Source organism: Lathamus discolor, chromosome 2 (assembly GCF_037157495.1).
Source record: "Lathamus discolor isolate bLatDis1 chromosome 2, bLatDis1.hap1, whole genome shotgun sequence".
NCBI classification, from domain to species: domain Eukaryota; kingdom Metazoa; phylum Chordata; class Aves; order Psittaciformes; family Psittacidae; genus Lathamus; species Lathamus discolor.
In genome coordinates this window covers 117,209,542-117,222,937 of record NC_088885.1, presented here as the reverse complement: position 1 = coordinate 117,222,937, position 13,396 = coordinate 117,209,542, and the positions used below count along the sequence as shown (strand labels likewise).

General features: G+C 39.4%; 1 protein-coding gene and 1 non-coding gene across 5 annotated transcripts in view; both read right to left on the bottom strand.

The window, feature by feature from the left end:
• Positions 1-13,396, bottom strand: part of UBE2V2 (ubiquitin conjugating enzyme E2 V2) — a 32,287-nt gene that overhangs the window by 15,807 nt on the left and 3,084 nt on the right. For 3 of the 4 annotated variants that reach the window (XM_065668231.1, XM_065668234.1, XM_065668235.1), the window contains exon 1: positions 10,629-10,734. The exons of the other annotated variant lie outside the window; for it this stretch is intronic. In XM_065668231.1, the coding sequence (XP_065524303.1) occupies positions 10,629-10,644 (16 nt within the window). In that variant the 5' untranslated portion in view covers positions 10,645-10,734. Of the gene's footprint in view, positions 1-10,628; positions 10,735-13,396 lie in introns of those variants that run through there. 4 annotated transcript variants of the gene reach the window in all.
• TRNAA-AGC (transfer RNA alanine (anticodon AGC)) lies at positions 12,228-12,300 on the bottom strand. The gene has a single exon. It is a non-coding gene; the product is annotated as a tRNA-Ala (tRNA).

Sequence of the window (13,396 nt, the reverse complement as noted above, 5' to 3'; positions counted from 1 at the left end):
ACAAGGAAGGGGGAAAGGATGTCAGCTTTGCAAATTCTAAGCCATAATACAATTTCTTCTGGCCCAGGGAGGGGAAGAAATAAACCCAAAGAGAAACACATTGAAAATAACAGGTTCCTTTCTACCTGAACAATTCAGAAACTACCTTGCTCTGAACAAAATAAAGCGAAAAATTGAAGTAGTGTACTAATAACTCCACCATGTACCCACAAAACACATAAAGCAACCAAAGCCTTGAACAGGTCCTGAAATGGGCAATGCACAAAAAAAGAGGAAAGAGGACTGAGGCGTGTGAAATGATTCTACTCTGGCTGAAAAACAAAATATATATATATATATATATTCCTGTGGGATTAAATTTGTGGAAGACATTCTTTCCTGGGGAAAAAAAAAAAAAAACAAACCCAAACCAAACCCTAATGTTTAAAAAAACCCATGGTCTATATTTTTGTTTCCCAGTTACTCAGCTCACATCACATACTCTTTTGCCTAGTAAAATACTCTGTGAATACACACAAAAACAGTGGCTGCCTTACTACCAAGAACCTAGTATCAAGATGTATCGCTAGGTTTACTGCAATTACATTTAATTATCTGAGACTGGCCAGAGTAACCTGGCTCAAAAAAACCCAAAAGTATTTCTAGTATCTTGCCTATTAATGAAACCGGACATTGGAGTTTTGACTACAAAAGAAGTCCTTTGCTACCAGTAGTAGTGGGATGCAGCAATAGCGAACTTTTTTCTTTTAAATCAAGAATGTTACTATGCACATAGTAAAAGCACTGTTTCCAACAATGAAGAGAACAACATGATTCTTGTTTAAAGCAAGTAGACATTTTCAGTGAAAAACAATCTTATATTTTCAGTAACTACAAAAGCAGACAGTTGTTGCTGCAGAACTCTATGAGTGAGCCTGCACTGTGAAAACTGTAGCTTCATTAAACGGGTTTGATACATATTCCTGCTAATTGAAACTTCTGGTTTCTCAGAATTACAGGTACATTCCACTTCTTTGAACTGCCTTCCAACAGCATTTTGATATACTTCAGGAAAATTCAAATTTACAGTTCTGTATACCAGTAGTATTCATACAGCTATATTTATGCTATTTTTCTCTACTTTTCTTCAGCCAGTATGTGTCAAAACAATGAAATCCAGGCGATAGAGTATTTTCCTTTAACAGTTTTGTGTTTAAATTGGGAAAGTACTATGCTATCTTAAATGGTGAAATTCAGCCATTTAGCAGCAATATGTGGTCTGCACACATTGATCAGGATGGTGAATAGGTACTAAGCAATTCTAGCATGCAGGGAGCAAACATCCATATAATGTAAGTATAATATTTTCCACAGGAACATTCCTGTCATCACTGATTTTGTCACATAACACCAAAGAGATGCATTTCTATCAATGGTAACAGAATACAAAAGGACATTATTAAAACCACTTGGTACAGAGAGATGACATAAAAAGACAACAGATAGAGACCTCAGAGCACTCTGTGCTTCTGAAACTAACCATGGGGAACTTCTCAAAACCAACAGTGATCTTGAAGGCTTTCCTCTCCACTTTCCTAGTGTCTGAAGTATGCATTGTGTCAGACCAATTAAACAGTGCCTTGACATTATTGTCCACAACTGGCAAAGCTGCAAGCAACAGCAGTTTAGATCTGCAGACTCACAAAGACTAACCTAACGAAGCTAATCTGCAGAAAATTTCTAGGAACAGAAGTTCAAGAGGAAAACAAGTCTGACCTAATCAGGTAAAAATCCATTTCTACATAAAATTGCTCAACTCATAAGAAAAAAAAACAAATCATCAAGATTACTAACTTTTTGAATTAATAAGAGATGAACAGAAGGTAAGTTTTTACAGCTCAAGTAAATAGATGTACATCACTGAACAGATAAAGAACAAACAGCCATTTATGCCATGTGTTCAATGTTTATCATAATTTAGAGCCAGTTTTGATACGATCCTAAACATTAGAAACCTGCCATCTTGTAAGAATTAAAGAAATCATCTCTACTCAAAAGAACTGGTAAGAACTGAATTTATTGTCAGGACTAAAACTAAATATACATACACATACATATATACTGATATATTTGACTATGTAGGAACTCTGTAACTGGTTAATTTCATTTGCCTTTTACAGTATTAAAAAAATTGAAAGCTCACAGGTCAGAAGACTTCAAGAAGGTGCAATTTTAGGAACTACATTGAAGTTAAAGTATGCATTTCATCAGGTTTTGGATTTTGGTTTTTTGAAGATATATCACTTGCCAAGGAACATTTCCCAGCAGGAGCCAACAAACAGTCACAGCAATGTGAAATTTAAACACCTCCATGTTAAAACCTGCTTTTTGGTTAAAGCTAACTAAAGTAATATTCCTTTTCAGAATTACATTGGTAATAATTTCTATTTATTTCACTTACGCGAAATATTACATTTGTTGGTTTCTTAATAGACACAGTTCAGAACTAAAGTAAGGCTGCATGAGAACAACTTCCATAGGAGTTTCCTTTATATTTGAGTCTAGTGACAACCATAAACATTCTATATATAGCTTATATTAAGAAGGCAGCTAATGAGAAACTATGGTAATACAGCAGAAGCCACAGACATTTATTGCAACCCAGCAAGCACATTTTGACTGAAGGGAAAAGGTCGGGATGGGTGTAGGAATATAAATATCTTTAGGGCACAAACACAGTGTTCAAAAAAACCCAGTAATTTCATTGAAGACAGAACACTGATTTACAGAAGCAGATGTTTCCCCCCTTACTTGCAATTTCATCATGCATATTCAAAACGTTAAGACACTGACAGTTATTTACTTGCAATAATAAATGAAAACTATGAATTCTAAACAGAATGATACTTGCACATCAATCTGTTGTTTCAGTAGTAGTTCTAGCTGCATTGTGTTAAAATATGCATCTAATACAACTTAAGCTGCTCCATCTCATACTGCCAAATGAAGTATAACAGGCCTTCAAAGGAAACCAGAACTTTACTTTATACTTGCACACTGAGAGGCAGGCAGACTTCTAACTTGGAAAGGCCATAAGCACAAGAACGGCCCACTACTTGTCAGCTCCCACTTTCAAGGCCTATCCCACCTCAGAAGGATTTGGTGGTATCCAACTCTCTCATTTACCTTTCACATCCACCTTACCAGCTGCACTTGCAAAACAGAGAACATAGTACACAGTGATGGAGAGCCTCACAAGGAAGGAGAGGTGGTAATACCATTTTGCCATACAAGACCCAAGCTTACATTTAATTAAAAAAAAAAAAAAAAAAAAAAGGTGCATTTAGACATCATAAAACTTTAAATTTATGAATATTAAAGTTTATTTAGTTTGGGGAGGTGGGAAGGGAGTAAATTAATTTCTACAGATCTAGGCATTAGGAATTGGGATGTCATGAATGCGTATCTGACTTACACATTAAAATGGTTTAAACCACGTGATGCTGGAGTAACAGACCTCAGCATATCAAGACTACAACAGCAGTACCAGTTTACTCAACGTGTTTCAGTTGCTGTTTCAACACTAAGAATGAAGAGACCCCAAACCTGACTGCTCCAGCAAACGATCAACCATTCCAAACATGTAACTTCATAGGCAAGTCTGTGCAATTTTAGGTGTTATTAATTACATTTTTAAGCATGAGAAATTACTACCAGAACAAATGGCTTCATTATCAAGGCATCTTAACCCAAGTCCTCCTTTTTTTACTATCTCAATTTTGTACAAAACAACGTAAGGCAGGAAGCCAGTATAGAGAGTTTAGAAAAGATATCTGTCCCTTCAAAAACACCAGCAATATCAACTGTGATTTACAAGTCTAAGGAATCAAGATTTCATAAGATGAAGAAATAAAAATAAAATACTTAAAAAAAAACCCAACCCACCAAAACAAACAAACAACAAAAAAAAAAAAACCCAACAAAAAGAACACTAAACACCCAAACTTGTTCAGTCATATTAACTCCACTATTCAAACCATAAAGCTACATAAAGGTAAAAAAGCCTAAAGGAAAGATAAAACGGCAGAAGACAGGATCAATTTTTGAAAGTTTCCTTATAAACCTGATACTGTTTGACAGAGAGGAAAAAGGATTTCAAACGTATTTCTTAAGCTCTCTTTTAAAGTACGATCACACAAAGAAACTTGTTTTAGATAAAGTAACAGAGGAGTGGGAGCATAGAGGAACTCAGCAGAAGCCAGTATCTCATCATGAAATGGCTTTTACAGGGACCACTTTAAAAGTAAGAATACGTGTGACCCAGATAAGAGTAGCATCAAGGGTTTAGTTTAGCAAAGCTGTAAAGCTGTCTAAAACGGGTTACAAGTCATTGATTAGCGAATAGTTGTTCTAAGACTTGCATGAAGGTCCTTTCCAACATGACTCAGCATGCACCCACAGTCCAAAGAATCAAGATCCTTTACATAAAACAACTAACGTGATCCACTGTTGTTCTTTCAGTTATACACATAAGCAAACAGATACAACCAACGAAGGTACCAGTCACCAAGTATTTTAATAACAAGAACTGCCATTATTTTCCTACATTATTTTTGCGATGGTCACATTTCAGCCTGCCATATTCTATATGCCATGGCACTCAAAAATCCAAATTATTTAGTATTTCCATGATTACATATTCCATTTCAGTGATAAGAAAGAAAGCTTACAATTTCTTCTATGAAACAAAAGTTCCAAGTTATAGGAACACAGCAGGACATTTTACTGCAATATTGCTATCCTAAATAAAGAACACTACTTTTACATGTATTGGGAAAATGTTTTTGAGTTACTCACGCAAACTGCAAACACACTTAACCAGATATGAACAGCCACAAATCAAATGAATGTGTTTTTTTTTAATTTGTGCAGTTTAAATACGTACAACGAATGCAACATTTTTTACAAGAGGGATACTGAGGCTATCTAGATGCTAGATCTCATTTTCCTAACAAATGTTTTTTTAACTCTAGTTGAAGCATCTCATCTTTCTGAAAAAAGGATTAGCGCTCTGAAGTTCTAAGTGTTGAAGGTTCCATTTGTTCCAAAATGCTAACTAGAAATGATTTAGAGTCACATACTTGAAGCACCACACATTTTTCAAAAGGCTGTAAAACAGAAGCTCATGTTATTCAGAACCAGTCTGGCAGCTTCACAGTCATAAGTTTTTGCACTGATTTCATTCAAAATATTGTTTGAATTGTATCTCATTAGTGTCTTCCAAATGACAAATACAAAGAAAAACAATGCTTTGGACTTGATAGCATATAGCAAAACCCTTTCGAGTACAGCTTAAATCAGGACTATTTTGAATGATTTCCCTATAGCACCTTCTTGTCTTTCCACAAGCTATGCTGAGGCTCGCACAGACTAGGTAGGACAGCAAGGCAACAAAACCTAAATGACGTGAGTAGCTGAAGATCATCTAGTACATTACATAAAGTCTTGGTCAGGATGAAGTACAAGCTATAGCCTAGGTTAAAAAAAAAAAAAAAAAAGAAGAGTAGCGAGAGGAGGAAGGGTCTGTCCACAAAATGAGGCTGGACAGTTTCAGAGCACGTACTTAACACTGCCTTTGGAAAAATCTTCCATAAGGCAAAATACAAACACTAACAGATATGTATGTAATTCAGCACCATCACCTACTCGTAAGACTTGGAAATCTAATTCTCACACATGAGAAGCGTTCTCATCTGTGCTTAGATTTATATTATGGACCATCTTCCTCTAACTGTTGAAAGATGCATCTTCCTGAAACTCTGTGTTGTACTATCTTCAGGCTAAAATTTTCCAGGTCTGTACAGAACAGTTTAGCTGATGATGGGCTGTAACACTATGCCTGGCAACATCCTTGCATTTCAAGCAAGGTCTTAAACAAATAGAATATTACAAAGTAGGCCACTTTTGCATCTCAGAAGGTGTTTAACTCTGCAAGCATACTCTTACGTAGCTATTGTAGCAGAAAGATCCAAGTTGGGGCTTGTATTTAGAGACAGTTGTAAAATACCAGCAACAAAACAGTGTGGGCAAAACTCTGAGTATCTTGCCTATATATGCCACAAAGTTAGAAAGAATTGATGGTCTATATATAGTTTAAAAGTCATCTGCAAGCTAGATTGTTCTCAACCAAGCTGAAGCACCTTTGTATTTGTGGCTTGCCAAGATGTTTTTAAGCAAGCAGAACAATCATGGCTGCAGTTCCTTGTGCATAGGACAGGATGGAAAAATGCCCCATACAGAGTGCTCACTGCCTCATAGAATACAGTAGTTTACTTCTTTTGTTTTGGCTGATTACTTGCAGCTTCAAGAAGTCTGCGCTTAGAGAGCTAACATTAAATACACAAACTAAAACAAACAAACTGAAAGGACTGTAACATTCTAAACAGCTTTCAAACTGACTTCTTGGACAGGCTCTGGATAACTGAACTAGATGATGGAGACATAACAGAGAAAAGTAGGGGGAGTAACAAATCCTTGAAGGTAAAACATACTATTTTAAGAAATAGATAACTGTTTCCTCTACAAGAGAAAAAAGAGGGAGGAAACAGACATCCAACAGGTCAGAGGAAAAGAGAAGCCTACCTGTGCAGAGTTTAACACTCAAGATTTCTAGATACAAAGCTTAAATTATGCCATGTGAGGTGTCCCTGCCCATGGCAGGGGGGTTGGAACTAGATGATCTTAAGGTCCTTTCCAACCCTAACTATTCTATGATTGTAAGAAGAGTCTCCACACAGGGTATAGTGATCCATCAATCCCTATCCCACCAAGCACAGGCCGGACATTGCCTTGATTTAAAATGGAGAAGAGTTCAAAGGTTTTAAGGGAAAGTATTCCAATACCCCATCTCACATCAGAAAATCTTTTCCAATTTAGTATTTTGGGGGTGTGAAGCTTTGAAAACAAAACCAAATCCCCAGTCACTGGGTAAAATATGGTCAGTCCTTGCTTCACAGCTCAAGGAGTTAGGCTGAATGCACTCAAGGCCACTTACAGACCTTCATTTTTAATATCAGCTTCCTTACAGCTGCAGTCACACACACTCAGAACTGCTTTCACCACCACTAATGTTTGCAAACAGAAGTAAAAAAAAAAAAAACCAAACAAAAAAACCCCACCAAAATTAAGGAAACAAGGCACTGACATTGAGCATTGTGCCATTTCTCTAACAAAGAATCAATCATATATAAGTTCAAAGGGAAAGACATCTTTGCATGGGCAACGTAAGTTCACACAAAGAAGCCAATTCATCCTAAAAATTAGAACAGCTGGAAATGAGAAGTATGGATTTTACAGGGAAAAAAAAAAATCCTTCTTTTGGATCCAGCTGTGCTCCTTCAAAAACATGAACCACACTTTCATAAAAAGTTGCTTGTGGTTACATACTAGAAGTAAATCAGGAATCTCACACGTAATTACTGACCGTAATTCTGTGTTTTTCCCCAAGTGCAGACTCAAAACAAGTGGAATTTTCATTAACTTAGCCCTATTCACCCTCCCCCAAGCTACTGAAGCCCTCAGTTGAAGAAACCGGGAGACAAAAGCTTTAGCGGCCTGTAGTTAGAGAACAGTATTAGACACTGCTACCATCTTTTCACACATAAGTTCTAACCACTGACTGACATGATCCCAGCTTTTAGGCAGATATATCTATATCCTATACACATAAGGTAATTTTAAGTAAAACCCAAATTATGAAAATCCAGAAATTAACTCCTGAATTAACTAATTTTAATCTGTTTCTTTTTTTTGTTACACAAGATATTTTAAATTATATGCTTTGGTAAATTATTTCTTTTAACCCAAAACTATGTTCAACTACATCTTCTGCTCTGTATTTTCAAAGAGTTGAACAGAATGAAAGTCCATCTAACCAGTAAGACATTGGCTGATTTTATCAACAACAGCCCTTCTCTTCTTTAAAAAACTGACTTCTTTTTCCCCAGACCCTCAGCAGTATCCACATAAACACCCTAGGTCCAGCTTCAAGAAGTAGCTCCAATATCACAAGGTCAATCCAACTGCAGCTTACAAATGTCCATTTCTTGGACATGCAATATCTGCATGTAAAATAAGTCAATACAGGTGATTTTAGAAAGCAGGTAAGACACTCTACAGCAATGTAATGTTAACAGTTTCTTTAGCACATATTAGAGAACAGCTATTTTCAAACTAAATTATCTGTTGTTAAAGGCAAGTATTTTCTTACATCATTGTTCAAAGAACTAGTGAGCCTAGGAAAGCAATTTCTGGGATAAAACTAAGACAGCTGACCTTACTAAGAGTTTTGCTTAAGACTTTTTTGGGGCTAGAATTCAATTCCTGGACCTTATCCAACCAAAAAATTTCATTCATTTTTTCTGAAATAAATAAAGATTAAGTTGAACTTCAGAGCAAGAGCAGATTAAATTTGCAGAGTTAGGTAGAGTTAAATCTTATGTCTATAGAAAATCATTCCCTTCCCTCCCCCACAAAAGAGTATAACACAGCTTCCTGGCAAGAGCAATTCTTCTGGGTGAAATCTTAGAAAGCAAATTCCTGTGTACTATGTGGAAAGAACAAACACACTACCCCCAACCCCAATATATGCATATATACTAATAAAAAGCCAACAGTATTTTCTCCACAAGAATTAAGTCTTTTGCTTTAGAAGCTCTGAGTAATTTTCTCAACAATGCTGTTGATGATTCTAACTGCTCATTCCATTTTACTGGAACAATCTTATTTCTTGAACAATGCATACATGCAGTACTAGCACTTTACACTTTCTGGAGCAAATACGTGTATAGTTTTCTACGCCTCCCACTTTTTTTGAACTTTAGGCATAGCTGTGTCTCTGACACAAAAACCACTACACCGGGTAAGTGTATACATGAGATTTTAAAACATGACATGTAAAACTGATAAAAGCATTTATATGAGTAAAACTAAGTAAGTTTAGTAAAAATATATTTCTTCTTATAAAGCTGAATGTTCTGTAAAAAGAAAATAACTTTTTTGCTACACAAATTTTTAGTAACTGACATTCTACACTAGCCATACTGAATGGACTGTGATGCCAAACAACAATACTCAGTACACATGACCTAAACCAACTGTACTTCCTGCATTACAGGGAAACCCAGACTGGAGCCAGATAAAAGCTGATGTCTTTGCAAATTGCTTAATAATAAAACTAATAATAAAAACCTTATAAACTTAGATACTAAGAAATGAGAAATGAATTTTAACAAAATAATACACAGCTGAGTAAATACTTGAGTGTATCAATTCTAGCTCAGTTTATCATCGTCAATAACGTATATTTTTGGATTGTTGTTTCACGGAGTTGCAAGAGCTGCTCTACGCGCCAATTTGTTGTAACCTTATCAATTCCACTCTGCAAATCCCACATCCCCAAAGTCACATTACCAAGTGGAAAAGACTCTCCTACCCCAAAAAATCTGCCCAAGCTCTCCTCACAGAATCGACACTAAGGTATCAAGATAAGTTTCAATACAAGGACGTTTCTTCTGTTTTGTTATAGTCTCAATCCCTCAATGATCCAGTGGATTAGGAGCAGAAATAAACTAGTGGCCAATGCCCACCCCAGACTGACCACTGAGGTCAATTCATTCCTCTGTCCTGAGCTCTCTCAATCCCACTTACAAAGTCTCAGAGGTAAGAGAGGACACGAGGCCCTGAAGACTTCAGATTTTTGTACTGGGGAATGGTCTTTTTATATATCAAGCCTCTTATGAAACAAAACTGAGACTGTATAGTTGTGCTTCTTAAATTTCTGTATTATTTTAAGCAATATTCTTGTCTCTTTGTTTGCCACCAACTTCCAAGGTATCTGCCATACAAATGCTCAACACATGCTCTACTGGTTACTGATACGGGATTCCCAGGATGACTTGGCAAGCCTTTGCCCTTCATTTGCCTGCAAGAGAGAGACCCTCTGGTTCCAACGGCTAAGACAGCAAGACGCTCAATCCTCCTCCCCACCATGCGGCAGTCACCACCAAGCTGAACTACGTTTGCCCGAAAACACAACGCAGGGCTGACCCCTTGTCCCCTGAAGCAAGAGAGGAAAGGGACAATTTTTTAATTCAGATACTGCTATAGCACGACTTCTACACTCACCAGACAGTACAAATCTTTAATGCAAATATTTTTTTCTCCAACATTTTCACCAGGCTAGTGACATCCCCTCCCTTCCCTACGTACACACACATCTCCACATTCCTGCCTCTCAGTAGATGAACTCTTCCCCAGCTCCCCTCTGTGTTCACTGCAGACACCGGGGCCCTTTCGGCCACCATGCCCCCCTTAGGCCAGGCTCTCAGGGGGATGGAGGGGGCGGGGGGGTCGCTGCCCTGCAGACGGGAGGTATTGCGCCCGGGCCGTAACTTGGCCGGGCGCGCCTGTGCTTCCCTTTTCCCCTGTCAGAAGGTAACTCCTCCCCACTCCGGTCACTCCCGTCAGGGGCAGATCACCGTCCCCCCAGAGGAGACTCCCCCGGCCCTTGCGGGGGGGCCCTCCGCAGCCCATCCCGACGCCCGTCTCCCCGCGCCGGCCGCAGGCCCACCGAGCCCCCCCTCACAGACCTGTGGATCCAGCCATCTTGTCCAGACCCCCCCCGGCCAGGGCCTGCAAGCTATGCGCGTCACTTCCCCATGACGCACCGCGTCACTTCCCACGGGGAAAACGCGGCTCTGCAGCGCGGGAAAGACGCGGCGCGGGGAAGCGCGCCAGCGTCGGGGGCGGGGCCGCGGGTGCGTGGCACCTTCCCGGGAGCCGCCGCTGCGGCCCGCCGAGCCGGGAGCGCCGAAGGTGTCGGCTGCCGGGAGCGCCCTGTGCCTGCTGCACGGGAACCACACCGGCGGGGGGCACTGGGCCCAGTGGCAGGTCGGAAAAGGCGGATTTCTCCCTTGCACGCAGCGGGCTCGGCAGGAGCGGCATCCGCTTGGGACCCGTCACCGTTCACACGGATGCGAAGGAGACGGTCACCAACGATGCCAGAAGTCGTCTATGGGGCTTTCTGTTGCCACAAGTTGACCGAGCCCAGAGAGGGCTCCTGAGCACTGTAACACTTTTCTCTCGGGCTTCATTTTAACAAGTATTTAGCAGCCTTAGCGCCACCACGCCTCCTTCTCTTCAGTACATGGAGAACACAAGATAATACAAGAGAAACAAGCAAATTCAATTTCAATCCCATCCATCCAGAAGTTAACTCCTTTCCTGTCATGCCGTGGAAGGATCTCCAAGCTCCCTGACTTTCTCCGCAGGCGCTACCTGCACATCCATGCAGCACAGTATCTCCTAATCCCTTCACTTGAAATCCAGCTCGCAATTTTTGTTTCCTGGTTTCTATTTGGTTTAGTGGGTACTCTTAAGATCCTGACTGCACAACTTCACTGTGTATACAGGAAGTACATTTTGCTCGTTTCCTCATGCTGTCTCAACCTAGAGGTATAAGCAGTTAAATACCTGAATCAGCAAGTGAGAAAATCCAATCAGAAAAAAAATATATATTATATATAATATCATATTTTACATATATAGTTATATAATACATAATATATATTATAATTATACATAATTATATATATTTTATATATATATATATATCTTGTGAAGACTTAAAATGTGCAAGCACAGATTTACAGAGAACATTTCCATGATACTTCACAGATGTGAAAATTTGGGAGCAAAGGACAAAAACTTGCTATCAAGAGTAACACAATTATACAAAATTCCAGCCTTGTTTCCAATAGCCTACAAAACCCAAATTGGAACAAAAATAATGATTTTTGCTCACAGCAGAAATAGAAAATTCTGTTCATTATACACTAAGCCGTAATATCAAGTATAAATTTAGCAACTGAATGAAAGCATAAAACAAAGATTTCAGGGCACATTAAGAGAAATAATTCGGTTTTCTCTATAAATTTGTTCATGTCTGTTATATTAAAATGTCAGTAAGTTTTGTTATTTCATGCAAAGATTATATTTTTTCCTCTGTATACAAAATAACATAACTTAGAAGGGGAAAAAATAAATATTTAAAACAACGTTAGGGGTTTTCATATTAAAATTGTTTCCCATTTCTTTACACTGACATAAGAAAAAGTGTAAGTGTAAATAGGAAATATTCTCAAATGCTGCTGTTTAGTTTGTAACAAAATACATGTTGAAAAAGGCACTGGAGAATGCGGGCATCGATCCCGCTACCTCTCGCATGCTAAGCGAGCGCTCTACCATTTGAGCTAATTCCCCACCTGAAAAAAAAGCGTCTGAAACTTACAGTTACTCACTTCAGAACTACTGAAAACTGCAGCACCACTGTACTTAGTGATAAATCCATTGTTTCTTGCCGAGTCACTCCACACACCAACAACTGACTGCAACTCACAGCTGGAATCATGTGATACATCTTTCAGCATATACGCTACCAGAATCATGTTATTCATCTCTTTTATAACACAAGTACTTGTTATTTAGTTGTTCTCATACAAGAAGTTCTCCAAACGATTGAGTTATTTACAAGAAATGTTATTTAAAAAAAAAGAAAAACCAACACCAAAACCACAACAAGCAAAAAACCAAAACAAACCCCAAATCCACAACTTCAATTGAACGAGGAAACCCATGTTCTTTCCAGTTTTCAAGGCATACCCATGAAAAAAACTGATTCAGGAAATGCTTTAATGAGTGAAAAAAATATATGCTTGGTTGAAACAGTTTTATATTCAAATGATTTAACCCAAAATGCAGCTCTAGAGCGCTAGCTATTACTCCGACTGGCGCAACTGGTATACTTGGAAAAAGCTTCTGGTTGCTCCAGTCCTTCCGATACCTGTCGGAAAGCTGGAAGAACTGCACCAGCTCCACCACCCCCCAGCCTGCCGCGCCACACCGGCTGCCACCCGCCGGCTCGGACAGCCAGCTGGCACATGCGCACTACTCTCGCCCCAACCGGCAGCTATGCCCCCCTTCCCGCGGGAGCCGGTCCTCTCCGCTGTCTTCGGCGATGTCTGAGGCAGCCATGCCTCCTCCGTGGAGCCTGCCCAGGGCCTCGCCTCCTTCCGCTCTGCGCCGACATTTGTTTCCCCGGTTCCTTCGAACAGCCCTCTCCCCTTCCACAAACCCTGGCCCTGGGATTACCGACGCACCTGCCACCCGCCCTCTCGCTGCCAGCGCCTTCCCTGAAGCCAGCAGACAACCTGAACGGGTTACAGGAGGGGTGCGATCAGGGTTCAGAATTGGCTTGGAAAACTGCTCAAAACAGCCTCAAGCTTGAGCTCAACCATGATGTGAAGAAGCACGCATCAACTTGCACATACATAGAGTTGATCAATTCAGATTTCTTGAG